Source organism: Ctenocephalides felis, unplaced genomic scaffold, assembly GCF_003426905.1.
Source record: "Ctenocephalides felis isolate EL2017-DRISC unplaced genomic scaffold, ASM342690v1 CF-g0.4_SCAFFOLD_01170, whole genome shotgun sequence".
In the NCBI taxonomy this organism is placed as follows: Eukaryota; Metazoa; Arthropoda; class Insecta; order Siphonaptera; family Pulicidae; genus Ctenocephalides; species Ctenocephalides felis.
In genome coordinates, this window is record NW_020537324.1 from 56,019,683 (window position 1) to 56,039,567 (window position 19,885).

Here is a 19,885-nt window from a genome sequence, read left to right on the forward strand (position 1 = left end):
ATCTACAATTTTTATAAAACTATACATATAAGATATAGTTTTAAGTAGAAATTATCTTTTGGGGCATACTAACGATATAAAAACCTGTGGTTGCAAGACCAAGCTCTTACCACGGAGCCATGGAGATGCTTTCATAAGGAACATATTTTTGTCAAATTATAAAATTTTCTATAAAACAAATTATGGGATGCTGTGAAAATATAACAATTTCAAGGCGGAACACCATATGTAGGTTTATTCGCCTGCGATTTTATACTGGTTTGGAGTTTTGCAATCATGCATATATTAAGCGCAGAATGATTCATTACGTCAACAGTATTAATTTTCACAGATCGTATTTAAATAATAAAAACATGATTTTGTACTAATCTATTCGCACTTATGTATCGTGATCCAAATAAAGTACCGAATCAAAAAAAAATATTACAGAAAACTTTTATAAAATTATATTTTCTTTTACCTTATCTTTTCACTAATTGCTGTTTCAACCCGATTCCTAAATTCGCGACTACATATTTCTTTGTAGTTGCGTTTTTCACTAAAAACTTTTTCTAACTGTCACTAAAACTTTTTAGAAACTATCACTAAAAGCAATGTATTACAAACAAACAAGAATTATAATATACTTAATAGTATTGATTTAATATGTCACACACATAAATATTTAATAATAAAACAAGCTAAAATATAATACTGTTCATTCTACTTCGTGTTTTAACAATGTATATTATTTAAAATGGCGGACGTCAACGATCATCTGACCAAATCTCAGATTGGTCTGCCAACAAGCTTACCAACTTAAGCTAAAACTGTATATTCAGAAAGTGGTTCATTATACTAAATTTTAATAATTCTTCATAATTAAATCATTTATATTACTGCTTAAAGTTTCATTAAAATAGGGAAAAAGTAATAATTAATTACAAAGAAACGTCCCGGCCAAATGTTATCAAAAGCTAAATCAGCACGATTACCAACTGATATCTTTCGAACGGTTTTTGAATATTTAAAACCTATCCAGCAATTTTGGCAAAAACGTGGACGAAAATGTTTTGCAGTTATCTGCTAATTATAAATATCTACCGATCGTCTCCCAATAGGTTTATAAAATGGATTAAAATTATTAAAATCGGATTATAATTTTGTTTTGACATCAAAACGCATAAGACTAGATACAGAATGACGTAAGAAAACATAAAGTTGGCAAATCTAATTTTCTTGCAAAAACAAACTTTTCCTTCGGACTAACAATTATTTAAATTTTAATAAACAGCGTCAATATTTAATAAAAGTTAGTATGTAGAAGCAAATCGATATAATTATATTTTATTTTGATTGACTGCATTACCTCTCTGTGCGTTATTTTCAATCTTAGTGGAACCCGCGGCGTGATAACCAACAGTCCAAGGTCAATCCGATTCTAACCACGTAGATGTTTATTTACATTTTTTGCACAAGAAATTCAATAACAATAATTCATTGTTTGTAGATTAATGAACTAAATAATAAATAATAAACTAAAACGGTAAACAAAACCTAATTACCGGTCAAGTGGATGAATAAACTTTTAAAACTCAAAATGGATATAAGCAAAATTGCTAAAACTCAGCTGAAAAATATTGTTTCAGGGGAGGTAAGTTTTCTGTACTATTTCGTCATTTTTAATAATATTAATAAATATTTCAGAAAGAATCTTAACCTCAAATTTTATATGTACTTTTTTTATTTAGACAGTACCTATGGAATCACTATGGGCTGACAAAACTGCTGTTGTAATATTCTTTAGACGTTGGGGTTGCATGTTTTGCAGAGTTTGGGCCAAAGAAGTATGTCAACAACAATAAAAAATGAAGACACAACTTTTGTGAACTGCACTGCACTTACACTTAATCACATCTCAAATATTATCCTTCTATCTTTTAATAATCATCCATCATCATCATATTACTTTCCTCCTTATCATGTACAATTTAAAGTTTCATATTTTACTAATAGCCACTCGTCATGATATTTTTAGCACTTCCTGCAAAACTAATTCACATGCTTCTTCAAAAAATATAGATTTAAATATTAATAATTTCAATGAAACATTTGTTGTTCAATTTTCATTAGATATCAGAAATTTCTGATGAAATTACAGCAAGCGGAGCTAAACTGATTGGAATTGGTGTTGATAATGTTGGTGCAAAAGAATTTGTTGAAGGCAAATTCTTTAAAGGAGGTAAAGTTATGAATATCTTACAAAATATTGTTGAATAAAATGTATCACAATTTAAGGCCTTTTATACTTTTAGACCTGTATATCAGCGAAGAACAAAAAATCTATAATGATTTAGGATTTAAAAGATTCAATTTGGTTTCTATATTTACCTCTTTGTTGTGGAAAGAATCGAGAGAAGCAATAAGCAAAGGCAGAGCACTTGGTACGTCCTGAATTGTTTCCATGTATCGATCTCCCTGTAAATTAAAAATATCTTAGACAGACAATCTATTTCATTTACCAGAAACATTTGTATACATAAGTAAAAAGGAAAAAAATATATTGTACAGTAGAATTAGAAAAATTCTATACATTCTACTTTTTTGTACTTTAATGATTAGTTCCTATATTTCATGCAAAAAGATATACTTACTAAGATTATTATTCATCAATAATTTTATTACCAGGTGTTGGAGGTGACATGAAAGGTGATGGACTGCAAAATGGAGGTGCTCTAGTTGTTCAAAAAGGTGGAAAAATATTATTTGAATTCAAACAAGATGGACCAGCAGAACAGGTACCTAATGCAAAGTTCTTAGAGATATTAAAAGAACAAAATACCACAGCTAATTAAGATATTTTATGCTAATATATTTTATATAAATAATTGGATATTATATTTATTTTTCTTATTAATGAGTCGGTTATGGTTGAACATTTATATATAGGTAAGTGTTTATGATTTTATGGAGTTAAATTTTTGTATTGTTTCAACTTAAATCATGTAGAAGTAATACCAACATCCAATATGATGAAATGATTATTGTTAAATAAAAAATTATTATTAGTAAAAATGATTTATTCAATATTTGGCTTCAAGGAATTATAGTATAATAAATTGATGTTCAAAATTTATGTTTACATAGCTGCATTTGTTCAATTCATTATATAATCAATAACAACCTTCTACGAGAGCTTTATCCTGTAAGGATACCATTTTATATTAGAGTGGAATGTAACATTCACAAAATTTGTTAAAAATAACAATATTTCTATACGTTCATGCTATTTTAACATTCCATTTATATAAATATTTTGCACAACCACTATTATCATCATAAGAATAATCATTTAATTTAATCAACTAACTTAAATAATTTTTATATATGATTAGTCCTTAAATAAACCATTAGCAATTATAAAAAAATATTACTTTGAGTTAATGGAGGTAAAACATTTGGCTACAATTTTATATCATTTAAAAACAGGTGTAAAATAATTTGCTAGATAAAATATGTACAGATTTTACTATCAGTGAATTAAATATTAATTGATAGTTTATGTTGAGGGCTTGTTTAAAGCTAATGTGATTTAATAATTATTCCAATGATAATATTCACTGGCATATTGTGTACCATAATTTTGCATTACACCTTTTAAACATATCAACAAAGTTTTAATTAACATATCAAAAAATAGTTTTTTTTTTTCTTCAATCTCATTGGCAGTTTGCTCGAGATACAATTTGTTATTGGAGCATCATTGCTACAGTTGATATTGTTAGTATTCATAAAATGAATGTACCCAACTAAAGTTGCAATAGTTTTTTCAATAACAAAGATTTTCAATTATTTGAAAATATCCAACAATAAAATATAATATAAGCAAATGTAGCAAATGGATGCCAAATTATCTACTTACATATTTCATAATTATAACGCTTATAAATCATTGATCTGTATAAAAACATTATTTAGATTAGTAACTACTATAGAATTTGAAATACTTAATATTGAACACTATACATTTTGATATAATTCCAAATAATTTGAAGAAACCGAAAAATGAAGATATTTATGAAAATTAATTTATCAATGTAAAAATGCTGTGTAACTGTGTACAATATTTGATACTTACATCTAACTAATACTAACAATCATTACCTAATTATATACAATAATATTATTTAGCACAAATGTTTATACACATGTGTGTTGTAAAGTATTTACAAAACAAATAAAACTATGTCATATAATCTTGTCATTTTTTTTTCAATCTACTTACAATCCATTCAAGGCCTTGGTATAATCTGTAAGAGAAATGCAATAGAAATTGATGAGATATCTCTTAATTTATTAATATGCGATTACATTTGGTCTATTGAACATTTAAATTTAAATACTATTCTTACCCTTCTCCAGTTAAAGCACAGCACGACTGTATATGCCATTGTTGCTTCTTTATTGATGTCAGATCTAACTGCCTTGATATTTCCGCTGCAGTCATAGAGCCCTTCAAATCCTGCAGCAAACAACAATAATTATTATTCATTATATATATTTGATTATATTTATTGGTAAAATGATATTCTGATGATTTATAAGTTAAATTTTATGTAAGATAAAACTCGTTACATCAATATTTTTTAGGTAACTTTTCATTAATAATTGCAAAAATGCCTATAAATTTGTATTCATTTTTAACATGTCTTACCTGTTTATTAGCATATATAAGAACTGCTGCTTTTGATAGCTCCTCATGAGCAAGCATTTTAAATAACTCTTCTCTACTTACAGCTAATCTTTCTCGATCAGTGCTATCGATGACCATTATGACAAACTGAAAATACAATCTATTAGTTATATTGCCACACAAAAAAAGTTTTAATTTATTTTATTCAAGTATACTTCTGTATTTGTATAGTAGGTACTCCATGCAGCTCTTAAACTCTGTTGGCCTCCTAGATCCCAGACTAAAAAACGAATATTTCGCCAAACAACTTCTTCAACATTTGAACCTATGGTTGGGCTTGTGTGAACAACCTCATTCATCAAAAATTGATATAAAATTGTAGTTTTGCCAGCATTATCTAATCCTACCATAACCATTTTATGCTCTGAAATAATAAACAGAATAAATGAAAATCTAAAAACATTATAAAATAATTATAGAAGTAATTATTTACTAATTAGCTATTAGCAAATTCTAACAATCGAATCAAAAAATATTATAAATTATTAGTAAATTATAAATTTGTATATAAGGCTATGCTTTATATCAATTATAGTATAGATTCCACTCATTTATGCTGAAGATTCCAAATAAAAAGTAGCACCGTTAAGCAGATTTTTGTCTTAAGACAGTATATGCAACATAAATTTATAAATAATAATTATAGCAATCTTAAACAAAATAATAAAACTTTTGTCCAAATATAATGAATCGTTATTCGATATAAAAAGCTGTTATTATAAAGCAAGTTAAAGATTTTGTTTAATTCTTTTATTTATGATAATCACAGAACATATCCTTGACATCACGTTTTGTCAAGATAATGTTGTAAAGTTATATCATTAGTTTTTCTTAACCATTCATAAGAGAATGATACAAAAAAGTTATTTTTAGTCTTGAATGATCAAAATCATTTCAAAGCATATGTCATATATAAGATTGCTGATTAAACATCAATTTTTGCAACTCCGAAATTCTTGAATACAAATGATATTTTATAGAATCTATATTCTTAATTGGCTCAAGAATAAGCAATATGTACCACGCATAAGAAGCAAATAAAATAAAATTATATATAGAACCAAAAAAAGCTGTGAATTTAAAGTTATCATGTAAATCATAGAAAAAACAGTTGTGCCTTTTATTGATACACACTAACTATGTAATTATAAAATAAAATCACCTTCATTTCCGAAGAGAGCCCACAATTTAGCAAATATAAGCCCCATTTTTGTCACAATATAAAAAATCCACACAATATTAAATAGAGCATTTGTTAAATTAATTGAGATATCATCTAATTAAAATCATCGCACATATCAGGGTCAAAATGTACACATGTAAAACTACAAAAAATAATTTATAATAGCATAAGTACTAATTATCTAGATCAATTAAAATTAAAACTACGAATTAAAACACGCCATATTGTAAGTTTGACAGAAGGAGTTTGCTGTCTTTGTGTAAATTCTGCAAAATCTGATCACGCAACTACTTTCACCACGCAGTAGGTTGCTTTCTAAAACGCAGGCTGCCAACTGAAAAGTTTTGACACATAGAATCATTTGTCAAACTCAAACAACAAATTTGATGGAGAACATAAATGATGCAAATATAATTTAAACAAAATCATGTGCTCTTAGCAGAAATATTCTTAATAAGTAGTTCCAGTATAACATGACAGCTCCAATGGAGCGAATACAAGTTTTGGATTCTATTGAAAAGGATATTATTACCTGTTTACAAAGTGCCGGTATGTTAATGCATTTAATCATAAAATAATTTACTCTGCTTAAATAGAATATTTTGTTTAATATAAAATAAAATACAAACACTTCACTGCAATAATCTTACAATCAGAATTATTATTTTAGTGTGCATTTTCTTTTCATAGCTATATCTTCTAATAGTACTGAATACAAAGCAATATACACTCAGTTTCATTTGATTGCTCTTTTCTCAATTGCTGACTGATCTGATCTGATTGTTCAATATATGTTTTTACTACAAAAATAAGAATATCCAAATTTTAGTTATGAGTATCTGATTTCATAACATTCGACACGTTTTGTTGCATCTTATACTTACTTTAATGTATTTTCCAAATAAAGGGCATCTTTTCCATAAGTTGTAGAGTCATCATAAGCAAATCTTCTTAATAGCACTAAAATATACAGCATTATAATGTCATTATTTAGTATTTTATAATTTCTTCGTTCTCGAATTAAGTTGACCACTTTTTTTTAATCAGAATATTGATTTGATTTAGAAATGATCAGATTGCTTGCTACGTTTTTTCAATGTAAAAATCATTATGTATATCCATGTCTGTTCATATCCTATACATACTTTGTTTTTCTTTATAATGCAATAAATCTTTCATATAAATTATAGGCCCCTCATAAGTAATTCTTCTTAAAAGCACTAAAATATATAGAGTTATTATATTAATATTCAGTTTTATATAACTGTTCTTTTCTCAAATTAGTTTGGCCACTTTTTTGAATTAATATAAATAATGTCGCAGTATTGCTTAATATAAAATAGATAATATATATATATATATATATATATATATATATATATATATATATATAGACTATGTATAAATATATAAACTTATCCATAATCTCTTATACCAGGCACCCCTGTCTGACTGATATATGAATATATGATACTGATATCTAAATCTTCTATGCAAGTGCATCCTTAGGACATGTCTAGTTATATCTTCAATTATTTCTTACAATACTTAATTCATTTTCCTTTTGCTCAGGTCAAGCTTTTATGGAATTGAGCAAAGAAAAATCAAGCCAGAAACAAGCAGAAGGACAGACACATCAATTTTTAAAGTCTTTAAGCCAAGTTGAATCGAAATTAACAGAGCAAATTAACTACCTCACACAAGTTTCAACAGGACAACCACACGAAGGCTCTGGTTATGCCTCACAAAAAGTCTTGCAAATGGCTTGGCATAGATTAGAACATGCAAGATCAAGAGTAAATGAATTAGATAGACTTAAAACTAAGCATCAACAAAGAAATGCTAATAGAAATAATGGTGTTGTTGCTACAAATAATTCTACTGTAAATAATGCATAATTTTGTAAAATATTTTTTATTGGAAAATAAATTTCTATTCAATCTTTAAATAAACTGTTTTATATGTATATTTTTCATGATTTTTGTTCATTAGTATCACTACATTTTTCTGGGCTATCTGTTTTCTGAATAGTCTTATTATTATTTAGTCCAAAGAAATCACTGTCCACTATATACTTAACACATTGAAGTAAAATATTTCTTTCATGTCTGATTTCATTCCTTAACAACATTTCTAAAAGCGTTTCCTTCCTATAAACTTTTTTAGGTTTATTGTATTCCTTTACAGTATTATCTTTTTTGGAATTGGGTTCTGAATTATTTTTATGATGTCTTTTTCGCCTTCTTGAGGTGCCTTCAGCTTTTTCTGTTTCTTTGGTATCATCTTTCATTATATCTGCAGTGGTTTTATTCGAGTCAACATTATCACAGGTTTGATTAAGATCATTGCAAGCATGAATAATAGGTTGTTCAACGGGTGGTTCATCATCACTTTCATGTGTGCTTAGAGGTATATTTAAATTTTCATTTACATTTAATGATGTATTTTGTTTGTCATCAACTGTGTTTTTTATTTGTTGCACAACTACACTTTTGTTTTCTTGCATAGTTTTATTCTTAGAAATTTGATTATCATTATCTTCTTCATCAGATGAACAACTGTAATTGCTCATAAGCATTCCTAACGCATTTTTTATTGGAATGCTTTCAACAGGTTCGGCAACTTGCTCTTTCCATTCATCATCACTGAATTTATCATCATCTTCATTTTGAATGTTATCATCACTTTCACATAAATCATCTTCTTCCTCATTAGAACTCTCATCTTGAAACAAAGTCTTTGTTCCTGGAAAAGGTGGTAAATCGCCTTTCCAATTCTCTTTGCTAATGTTTTCTAATACCTCATGATTTGCTATTTTTAATTTTTTATGTCTAGGTGCTCTTTTATTGTATTTTTTTGGTCCTGTTTTAAGACCAGTTTTGTTATTATTATGCCCCTGACGATTATTCTTCCGAAGTGAGTTTGAAGTTAGCACCTCTCCTCGTTTCTTTTTTTCTTCCTTGATTTTTTGTCTCTTTATAACATTTTCAGTACTAGGATATTTCCGTTTCCGATCGTTAATCCACTTTGCAATATCTTCAGGGGTGTTTGTAGATCTTGATTTGTTACCATGCTGTTCATTGATGTGTTTCCGCAAAATTGTTTTATTTGGAAAACCTCTTTCACATGCATCACACCAAAAATTTGTGCAAGGATCATGGTAAGGTTGTGAAGGAAATTGCTGACCTGGTGCTGCAAATTCATTGAATGAGCCATAATCATAATTTGGATGTGAATAATTATATATGTTATTTGTAGGAAAATAGTTCTGTGTATTATTGTCCATATTGCATACACCCAACTAGAACTCAATACCCAAGGAGTCAAATATAATATAATAAATATACTCAACATGTAAGAAATAAATAGTTTACGAGTTCTTATTTACTGCATAACTCTTGTATTGAATATGAAATGTATCCAATTATAAATCATATAAATCTCATGATATGGCAATAAGTAATAACATTGAAAACATAAGGCATTTCATATTTGTATATAACCAGACAACTAGCATAAATTAATGGAAAGAATTAATTTAACAAAAAATTATATGTGCACATGTAAATAAATATATTCTTCACATAACCTCAATTTTACATATGACAAAATTATTTGATAATTAAAGTGACATCTTCTAGAAAACTTACTCACATACAGGGTGCATTCGACTTGGACGCTTACGCGCTGTGAGCGCGCCGTGAGCGCGCTTTCATCGTTCGACTTGGCGCTGTGAGTGTCACATAAGTACGCTCGTAGCATCATCGTAGGATGCTCGTAGCACATATTTTGCGCTCATACGTGCTCACGCCACAGAGGTAGGGCAGCGTGAGCGTGAGCGTCAGTTGTTTTTACTATCTGTCATTTCATTTATTTATTAATTGTCAAATTCTTTATAATCCCGCAAAAATGGCAAGCTGTATATCACAATTATTATTTAATATTAATATTAATATTGATTAATTTTAAATTTAATTGATTTTAAATAATTTTAAATTTTAATTTTAATGTTACTATTAATTAAGCATAAGCTAACCAAATTTCATTTATTTATTAATTGTTAAATTCTTTATAATCCCGCAAAAATGCCAAGTTGTATATCACATTTATTTTTTAATATTAATATTAATATTAATTAATTTTAAATTTAATTAATTTTAAATAATTTTAAATTTTAATTTTAATATTAATATGAATTAAGCATAAGCAAACCAAATTTCATTTATTTATTAATTGTTAAATTCTTTATAATCCCGCAAAAATGCCAAGTTGTATATCACATTTATTTTTTAATATTAATATTAATATTATATAATTTTAAATTTAATTAATTTTAAATAATTTTAAATTTTAATTTTAATATTACTATTAATTAAGCATAAGCTAACTAAATTTCATTTATTTATTAATTGTTAGATTCTTTATAATCCCGCTGAATGATCCAGAAAGTAATAAAATTTACACAATTACCGTTACCGCCAGTTGCCGCCATTTTGATGCTTATTGACGCTCACAGTTTCCAAAACGAACGGATTTCAGTTATCGATTCTGAGCGCTTATCGGCCAAGTCGAACGCTAAAAATTCGTGCTTATAAGCGTGAGCGCTCACAGCGCGTAAGCGTCCAAGTCGAACGCACCCACAGTATCATGCAATAACATTTTTCGTTTTATTTTTGTAGTCTTCAATAAAATTTATGTGAAGAACAATAAATATTCATATATTTGTATATAGTATTTTAAATAATGCTAAAACGGTTAATTAACTTAGATTGAAATACTATATTTATAAAAAAATATGTTTTATAATAATAAGTAACGTATATACTCTTCTTTTATCTATTCGTATGTATTCATATAAATCAATCAATATCATTAGATAATAGTTAGAAATATGGTATATATTTAAATTACTAAAAAGTAAAGTCTGTAAATTTATTTCAATTGACAAGGACTTATTAACCCCCGTAAGTTATTATAACCGCCCAAAAATCTAAAATGCTTTTATTTACATATCTTTACGTTTCAGAGGTTTCTGAACATTTTGGCATACCTCAGAAAAATGGATGTGTGTGTTTATGTGTGGATATAATTTTTTGTCGACAATTTCGGGCGTATGAATGAACCAATTTGAATAATTCAAAAAGCAATCAATCCTATGAGATCTCCTGATAGGGAGATGTGCTGATTAGTTTTTGGCAAAGGCAGGTCCAGCCGTTTCGGAGATACAAAGATAAATGTATGAAAAGTAGCAGTTTTTGAGAGAACAAAACATCTAAATTGAATAATTTAAAAATCTTTCTGCTTGTGTTGACGCAACAATTGCTTTTGAGGTAAGAAATTTTGTTTATTTCATATTTTTTTAATTTTCAATTTTTTTTCTTTTTTGAAAATCAAAAATAATTCGGATTTTCATTCTAATTCCAGCTAAAGTTCTAAACATCACTTATATACTTCAAATAAATAATTTTAAATTAACTATTTAGTTTATGTAATTTTAATAAATATTAGACAATGTTCTTTATTCTAAATCCGATTGATCAAGTTTTGTTTATTTACTTTTCGTACAAGCATATATAAACGTCGTCGCCCTATTCATAAGCTTTTTTATTTTGTCTGTAAAATACGAATAGTGAACAAAGATACAATACTTATAATAATCTGTTTGAAAACATTGCTTGAGTATTTTATTACAGTACGGAAGGTTCCAGCTATTTGCCTTAAGGCATGATGCCATGCACCACTAGTTTTATAGTACACAACAAAATAAAATAAAATTACCAATTATTGAAAAATTATTCACATTGCATTGCTATCAATGTGAAACTTGATTTTTGTTATCAATAATTACGTTGATTAATTAATTAAGCAGTACCGTAACTATCAAATGCATTACATTCTTTAAATTACTTTTGTTTTGAATGCATACATGCATCATGCATGCATAATTTGTGAAAATATATATTTTGCCATTTTCAAGTTAGTATGTACTAATTTGTTATTTATAATTTTTTCTCTGTTATAGTACTATGACAGAGAAAAAACTATAAATAACCATGCATTCTAAAAATATATAGACTTGTTTCCAAAATGATCAAGAACAGCTTTAGAAAATAAAATTTTTAATTAAACTTTGATAAATAATCTAGTTACCATCAGTTTCAATGTTTCTAAATATATTTTAGTAAATGGTGAACTAGCTCTCCTTCTATTATTAGTAATTTTTCAAATGGTGGTCAACATGTAGAAAGAATGTGCTGTCACTTGTCAGTTTTGTAATCCTTTGCAATAAAAATCTTATTTATGAAAATAATTATGTTTTAAAATTAGTTTTTATATTATTGACACATTGATTTATTTGGAACTAATTATCATTAAAAATTATATATCTCAAATTAATTCTATGTCTTTGAAGTTTTTGGCTACAATTTACATTATCCTACATTAATCCTGTGTTAACCTTCAAAAATTATTTTCTAATATGTTTAAAAAAGTACAAATACCTGCTCGTCCTGCTCCACCGACTATAGAAGAAATGATTAAAGATTTGGAAACATTTTCAATGTCACTAGAAGGCCTGGTCAATATACAAGCAGATGCCCTCGATGAAGAATGGATAACCATTGAAAACTTTGTAATTCAATTGAATGCTCTAAAAACCAGTTCTAGCAAACTGAAGGCATATGAAGAAAATTTAACACAAATCGAAAATGAAATTGATACTAGTTGCAATGAAATTAAAACGCAAGCTTCTAATGCTCTAAATTAATTGAACATTAGACATAACATCTTAATTATAAGTTGAAGATTTTATATTATTTATTTTTATAATACTGAAATATATTTATACACAAATAAAAATTGTAGAAGCAAAATGTGTGTAGTTTTAAATTTATTTAAAAGTGTTAATTATAGCAATATTTGTATAAATATCATATATTACAATACTTTTATAGAATTAAATAAAAATATAAGTCTTATAATCAGTGATAGCAATTCTGTATTATGCTATATATGGAAGACCACCATTTGGCTCTACCATTCCAGCACAACAGCTGCATGGAAATCCTGTAATTTAAATGCGATTTGTGGTCAAAATTACATGAATAACTGAAGTTTATATATATTTATATAGAATATGATTATATTCTGTTACTCGACTCTAAGAATTAAAATCAGATCAATTTTGTTAATATCATATACAGTAAACCCTCGCTTTACGCGGCAAGTGCGTACCGTGCAGTATAGGAACCGTGCTATAAGAAACTCGTATTTAACATACAATTCGGGCTAATTCGTAGTGCGTTCTATGGAACCTTACATAGTGCAGTATGGGAACCGTGTTATGAGAGACTCAGAGTTGGTACAAATTGCACCATTTTTATCGCGTTGTATGGAGACCAAGAAATACAACTTGAAGTAGGAGAAATACGGACGAAATGACGTAAATGACGTGACAAAATTGACACCTTATTCAAAAATTGGCGCGACGCAGTAATCAGCTCAAACGTGTTCTTAGGCGGCTATTATACAATCAAAACACACAAAATTTACATCAATACCCTTTTGCATAACGAACTTATGGGCTGTTGACCAAATACCGCGTAATAAGAAGTCCGTGTAGTCGGAGGAATGTCGGATTTTTAGATCCGTGTAGTATGGGAACCGTGTACCCAAAGTGCCGTGCAAAGCGAGGGCCTACTGTAATCAATATAAAAGCATGTAATAAAATAAAAATAAAAATGCTATATTACAGAACAGAGCATGCTCATATCAATAATTATAATATTATACTTACACAAGGACAAAGAATTAGTGTAATAATATTAAACATTTTAGTCTTCCAAAGGTTTCACAATGGTTAATTTAAAGAAAATTATTTATTTGAAAAAAATCCAATAGTAGTCAATCAAAGAAAGATTTCAGATACAATTAAAACAATCGAGTTTTATTTTTAACATATAGTGCAAGAACATGCTGCTTACACCTTAATAACATATAATTTAGTTTTTAACTCATATTTTTGTACCCTCATTATTTTCTTCTAAGAATGAAGATCGTGCACCAGGGTTCGAAATAAGCTTATTATTGCACCAATGAAATATTTTGGTGTTATATCATAACATAAACTAAAATTATTGCTACTACAAAAATACATCATCTTCCAAACTTACTTTCATATATTTTTTCTTATTATCTCTAACTATATCCAAACTTTAAAAACATGCATGGAAATATTAGTTTGTTTTAGACCAAACCCTCATTATTTGTTTCGAATATTAAAAATCATGCAACAAGATACAAAATAAGTGTATTTATACTTATTACAATAATATATTTTAGTGTTACTACGAATTGTTAAATAAAATAAAACCATTTACAAGCTTCTATATTTAAATCCTTCAATGACACTTATTCCAAGAGTTTTTTTAAAATCAAATATGAGTGCTTCTATAATATCAAACTGTTACCCATACAGCCATACGGGTCAAACAATGGTCGACCTGTTTGGTTCCATGTACAGCCTACCGGGTTACTATAAGCTCATTATGGGCCAATTTATAACCCAGTGGGTTTAGACCCATACGTTACCCGCCAGGTCAAACAATGGTCGACTACCATTGGGTTATTATAAGTCGGGTTGTTATGGGCCAAATATCATGTAATTATTAGTTAGATTGATTTTTAAATACTAGTGTGAGTTCTATTGATTTTTTTTTCAATAATTGTCATTAATAAATTCATTTAATGCTGTTGTTTATTTTTGTAAATTGTTAAGTATGAATTTTTGTAAAAATATTAACATATGATAAAACACAATAAATATGAAGTAACGCTGCTGTTAACTTTTTAATTTTGACGAAGAATAAAGAAATGCTAGTTCCAATTATTTGCTATTCAAACCGCCAAATACTATATAAATAGGTTTTACACAATTTACAAAAATAAATCTACTAATACTACTTGAATGAATGTGTGGATACCATTGTTAGATGAACACGACACAACACACCTCATCCTCAATTAGTAGAAGTCTCTGACATTCCCTTTTTTGGACAGCATCTACTTGGTAAGAACTTGCCTCTAGGTTTGCAGTGCAAATGCTCCTCGATGTACTGGCACGGGCAGCGGAAGGTAGCGCAATGACGGGAACCGGCCGTCGGCCCTACGTCCAGGTCACCTGACAACGCAAGGCGTCCCCAGCGAGAAGCGTAGCGCAGGTAAAGCAGGGCGCACCGCTCCTAAAAGAATTAATTGATATAAATAAATGCTACTTGTTCAAAAATTGAGAAATATTAACCTCCCGTAGAGTAAGTTATAATAATCGCAAAAAAATCGAAAATGAAAATTTTTGCATATATGCAAAAATCTTTACGTTTCAGAGGTTTTTGGCATACCTTAGAAAAGATGGATGTATGTGTGTATGTATATGTGTATGTGTGTGTGTCAAAAATCAATTTTTTTCAAAGTAAATTCTTTTCAAAAATGTTAATCTTTTTAAGAAAAATATTTTTTGGAACCGGAAGTTCCAGCAATTTGCCTTAAGGCACGATGCCATGCGCCCCACTAGTTTTTTTTATAATTAATCTATTATTAGCTAGATATCGTTTATCACCTGCGCTAATTACAATTTTATTTTAAGAAGATGACTTATACCCAATGCCACCAAAACCAAGTCCACCTACTTAGTGATTTCAATATAAGATTAAATATTCTTATTTGATAAATTCAAATATTAACATTTATTTATATACACGAATAAATCTATGACGACTTTATCATATTTGGTCCTAAAAATACTTATAAAATAAAAAGTTATCATTTCTGTTTTTCTATTGGAGATCGAAGTGATTGGTCGCTCTAAAAACTCCGTAATTTTTACAAACTATCATTACATATTTTATTGGCACTAAATATGTTATAAACTGCACCCTACCATGGCATCGTGCTTTAAGGGAAATTGCTGGAACTTTCCGTACCGTAATTAAAAATCTTGGTACGAAACCCGAAAAAAATTACACAAAATATGTACACATTATGAAAATCTCTATAAAATATCTGATAATTTGATGTGCATAAGTCGAATAAACATTTTTGACCGCCAAATGACATTTTTTAACCTATTTTTATTGAGAGTCCATAACTGCTGGACCTGTCTTCCCAAAAATCAGTTCTTCATATTATCAATACAAGTAATTTTTTTTTTGAATTATTAAAATCGGACGCTCCGTTCTCTCGAAAACTTCGTTACCGTTTTTGGCACTTTTTGCCCCGGATCTTTGGAACGGCTAGACCTGCCTTCGTCAAAAACTAATCAGCACGTCTCCTTATCGATGCGAATCGAATGTTTTTTGAATTATTCAAATCGGTTGATCCGTGTTCTCGAAATTGTCGACGAAAATTTGTATCTGCACACACACATACATCCATTTTTTCTAAGGTATGCCAAAATGTTCGGAAACCTTTGAAACGTAAAAATATATAAGAGTTTTCAATTTCGATTTTTTTGCGATTGCTATAACTTGCCCTACGGAAAGTTAACGAAAACAATATTTTCCTATAATATTATATCATTTTTTTGATTTTCATTCCAATTTTACTAAAAATTTAATTAGTATCATAAAAAACCATTATAATTGTATTATTCTTTTGACTAAAATTACTTAAAATAACAATTGTTAGTACAGTTAATCCAGTTATTTTAAAATAACTAGACTTGTAGCATTTTGTCTTAAGGCAAGTTGCACGAACTCCCGATATGTGTGAATAATAAATAAGAATAGAATAAATTATGATGCTAATAATTTTTTGTAATCAATCCATTTTTTGTAGGTCTACAATATTTTAGGATTTTCGGTAATACCGACATAGACTTTATCATAATTAAAAAAAAATTATAAAAAAAATTCACAAATCTTAAAGATCCGGCTAATCTTTACCAAAAACTAATCAACGCGAAAAAATAAGCATAATTCAGAGCTGATATTATTCGAACAGTTTTTGAATTTTCAAAATCGGTCCAGGTGTCTTAGTGAAAACGTAAACACGATTTTTTGAAAATATCTGTTAATTCTAAAGAAATGGTTCGGCCGATTTTCCCGCAAAACAAATCGATGCAAGTCTTTATCGAGTTTCATGTTGTTTTTTAATTTTTGAAATTGGTGCAACGGTACCGTTTCAAAACTATACATACATATATAAATAGACACTATTTCTAATTTCGGTGACAAACGATTTAGAATGACTTGAATCGTCGAAATTTTCGAGATAAATCGGATTTTCTGGCAAAAACATAAACTTCGGGAGGGTGAAAACAATAAGTTTGCGAAAAGAACCTTCATTCATAAAAAAATATTAAAACTTAGCTATGCATTTATTAAGCTATAAAAGTAAAAAGTATTGTAATATTATAATTGATTACAACTTTTTATCAATATTTTATTTATAAATTTACAACATATATATTATATTAACATACAATAACAATTTTTGGACGGAATGGTTCTCTTATATGAGTGTAATTTGATCATGTGCATCTTAACAATATTTATAGGGAAATTATTTTTATACAAAAACGATATATTTATATAAATATGGTCCATATAATATTTTAATAATAAAAACTCAAAAATATTTGTTATTTACAATAAACATGTATAATAAGATAAGATTCTAACATAAACATTAAATGAATATATTTAATTTATTTAAGCTTAATTACATATTTTGGGCGTTAGCACGTGAAATTTTGATCAGATTTAAAGGAGTTACCTTATAGCTAACTTAGCTCATTTTAAATTATTTTGCAAAATTATTCAAAGTATCAACATATTTGCGTTTGAACTAAATTAAAATGCTTTTATTAAGTAAATTAATTTGTTTACTAATGTTCAGTATGATAAATTATGTGTTAATATATACATATATTATATGTTTAGCTATATGTACAAATTGTATATTTGCAGGTTAAGCTTGATATGCATTAATATCTTTATATATTTTTACCAAATGTTTTTTTTTTGAAACCTAAATAGGAGACATTTATTCATTACACATGTACACTATAGTATAGTACCATACAATAAATAATATTGAAATATTAATTTTTAACTTTATAAAGTTGAGAATTTCATCTGATCTCAATAAGTCTAAAGAATATACGAGATTAAGAATAAAAATTTGATTATAAATTTATTTTTGCAATTAAAATAAGGTCCATATATCGTGTCTTTTATCATTAAAAATGCTTCCCAAAACCTTTTTCTAATAGTAAGATTTTATTTTAGATCGACTATATATTTACATATATTTTCACTTTAATAGGAACAAGTAATAAGTTAACAAAACTATGTTATTAAATACTTAATATAATTGAAATGAAATAAAGTCTATAATATGATAAATATTTATCAAAAATAAGTACTTTCCAAATAAACTATTCATACGAGATTCTTATATTAAATTATATTACAAATTAGTCTTATAAATTTAAATTGAATCTTGTGACTTTTATCGACTTTTGATAAACCTTCATGTAGTAAAACAGTTCTAATAAAATGACGCAAAAATAATGAACAATAATAAAAACGAGGTTGTAATATGTAATATATCATATTATGAGTAAAAATTATTAAAATGTTCGTGAAAATAAGGCAGTTTGTAATATTTTAACTGAAGCGCAACGGATCTTTAGGGATATTCAACGACAAATAAAAAATGGCAATTTTAAGAAATATATAAAGATTTGGATTTTTTCAAAAATCTTTTGTGGTATCAAAGCCCTTCAAAAATGGGGTCAAAAGTAAAAATATATCGTATTTTAAGTAATGTGATTTAAATTTTTGCATTACTTCTTTTTTGTTTAAAAAGGATATTACATTTTTAAAGATTGTTACGTTAGAGGTTTGATAACTATTATTATGATTATAATCGGTGCAGTATATTTGATTCATTAAAAAAAATGGCAACTTAGAATAAAACGTTTTGAAGAATTTTTTTAACATAATAATTTTGAAATAATGTTACCAAAATAAATTTTATATGTGTTCATTATGAAGATGCAACGGTATCAAACTTTTACGATAACACGAAAGAATATTTGCTAAAAATCCAGAAATCTACTAATGACTTCGAAAAGAAATTTGTCTATTTATATACTTAACCGATAACATTTAATTTGAATTTAATGGTTGAAAATTTCAAGCAGAAATCTTTGGGACCAGAAAAATTCAAATATACCGGTAAATTCAGATCTCGTGTGCTTGTGTCCTTTTGAGTATATAATAATTTCTTTCGGGACTTAATAAAAGATACCAAATCTTTTCCCAAGTGTCAATATTTACTACGTCGTCGTCAGTCTACTCCTCTTGTCCGGAGCCAAGATGCGCAACAAGGGCAGCAGTCCCTTTTGTCCCTGCTGCGTGCAGCCTTGTCGGCCATCAGCTCCTGGACATATTGGCATGGACACAAGGCAGATTGCAAATGTCTTGGATTTGGTGGATTCCCTCCTTCTTCATCTACTGTCCAATCTAATCTTCTGCGGAGATAGTCTTTGCCCCATCTTTGCAAATAGCGCATCAACGCCTCTTCGGCCAAACCCTGAAGAAAAGATATGTTACTTGGGAGCTTTGGGTATTTTATAATCTAATAATACCATAAATGAATATAAATTAAAATAATTAATTATATATTAGAAGAGACTGGGTACGGTTGTGCCACTTTTTTGGTCAACCATAATTTGTTAATGTACCAGTTAGCTGGAAGAAAAGTAAATTGATTCGTAATTTGAACATTTGTCTACGTGGAAAACTGAAATACTATCCTCAAATACGATGTATAAGTCATAAAATCAAATCATACAAAAAAAGAGCTTCATCTTTCTCCCTTTGAATCTTATCTCAAAATCAGTATAGTTTAGCTGTTATGACGACTGTCACTACAGTACCCAGTCTCCCCTACTACAGTCGACTATA

The 19,885-nt window shown here is 27.9% G+C and overlaps 4 protein-coding genes across 4 annotated transcripts; 2 read left to right on the forward strand and 2 right to left on the reverse strand.

Annotated features, from left to right (window-relative positions):
• The first annotated feature begins 1,417 nt into the window (after nucleotides 1-1,417).
• Nucleotides 1,418-2,834, forward strand: LOC113367431 (prostamide/prostaglandin F synthase-like). Its single transcript, XM_026609040.1, has 5 exons — nucleotides 1,418-1,633; nucleotides 1,731-1,826; nucleotides 2,113-2,221; nucleotides 2,295-2,423; nucleotides 2,668-2,834. The coding sequence occupies exons 1-5, from the start codon at nucleotides 1,556-1,558 to the stop codon at nucleotides 2,832-2,834; spliced, it is 579 nt and encodes a 192-aa protein (XP_026464825.1). The 5' UTR covers nucleotides 1,418-1,555.
• Nucleotides 2,835-4,090: 1,256 nt separating this feature from the next.
• Nucleotides 4,091-6,189, reverse strand: LOC113366597 (ADP-ribosylation factor-like protein 5B). The gene is made up of 5 exons (XM_026608230.1): nucleotides 5,895-6,189; nucleotides 4,888-5,096; nucleotides 4,694-4,819; nucleotides 4,392-4,501; nucleotides 4,091-4,289 (listed from the first exon to the last, which is right to left on the reverse strand). Exons 1-5 carry the CDS (start codon nucleotides 5,938-5,940, stop codon nucleotides 4,241-4,243), a joined length of 540 nt encoding a protein of 179 aa, XP_026464015.1. The 5' UTR covers nucleotides 5,941-6,189; the 3' UTR covers nucleotides 4,091-4,240.
• A 103-nt stretch (nucleotides 6,190-6,292) lies between these two features.
• LOC113367432 (mediator of RNA polymerase II transcription subunit 11) lies at nucleotides 6,293-7,813 on the forward strand. The gene is made up of 2 exons (XM_026609041.1): nucleotides 6,293-6,464; nucleotides 7,488-7,813. Exons 1-2 carry the CDS (start codon nucleotides 6,389-6,391, stop codon nucleotides 7,811-7,813), a joined length of 402 nt encoding a protein of 133 aa, XP_026464826.1. The 5' UTR covers nucleotides 6,293-6,388.
• A 74-nt stretch (nucleotides 7,814-7,887) lies between these two features.
• LOC113367433 (nuclear fragile X mental retardation-interacting protein 1) lies at nucleotides 7,888-9,385 on the reverse strand. The gene has a single exon (XM_026609042.1). The coding sequence runs from the start codon at nucleotides 9,199-9,201 to the stop codon at nucleotides 7,888-7,890; it is 1,314 nt and encodes a 437-aa protein (XP_026464827.1). The 5' UTR covers nucleotides 9,202-9,385.
• Nucleotides 9,386-19,885: the final 10,500 nt, after the last annotated feature.

Excerpts from the sequence above, each read along its gene's own strand:
- LOC113367431 (XM_026609040.1), top strand. The coding sequence starts at position 1,556 with ATGAATAAACTTTTAAAACTCAAAATGGATATAAGCAAAATTGCTAAA. Across the intron at positions 1,634-1,730 it reads AAAATATTGTTTCAGGGGAG|ACAGTACCTATGGAATCACT; the intron begins GTAAGTTTTCTG and ends TTTTTTATTTAG. Across the intron at positions 1,827-2,112 it reads GCAGAGTTTGGGCCAAAGAA|ATATCAGAAATTTCTGATGA; the intron begins GTATGTCAACAA and ends AATTTTCATTAG.
- LOC113366597 (XM_026608230.1), bottom strand. The coding sequence starts at position 5,940 with ATGGGGCTTATATTTGCTAAATTGTGGGCTCTCTTCGGAAATGAAG. Across the intron at positions 5,097-5,894 it reads GGCTCTCTTCGGAAATGAAG|AGCATAAAATGGTTATGGTA; the intron begins GTGATTTTATTT and ends TTATTATTTCAG. Across the intron at positions 4,820-4,887 it reads CCTACTATACAAATACAGAA|TTTGTCATAATGGTCATCGA; the intron begins GTATACTTGAAT and ends TTGTATTTTCAG.
- LOC113367432 (XM_026609041.1), top strand. The coding sequence starts at position 6,389 with ATGACAGCTCCAATGGAGCGAATACAAGTTTTGGATTCTATTGAAAAG. Across the intron at positions 6,465-7,487 it reads TACCTGTTTACAAAGTGCCG|GTCAAGCTTTTATGGAATTG; the intron begins GTATGTTAATGC and ends CCTTTTGCTCAG.
- LOC113367433 (XM_026609042.1), bottom strand. The coding sequence starts at position 9,201 with ATGGACAATAATACACAGAACTATTTTCCTACAAATAACATATATAAT.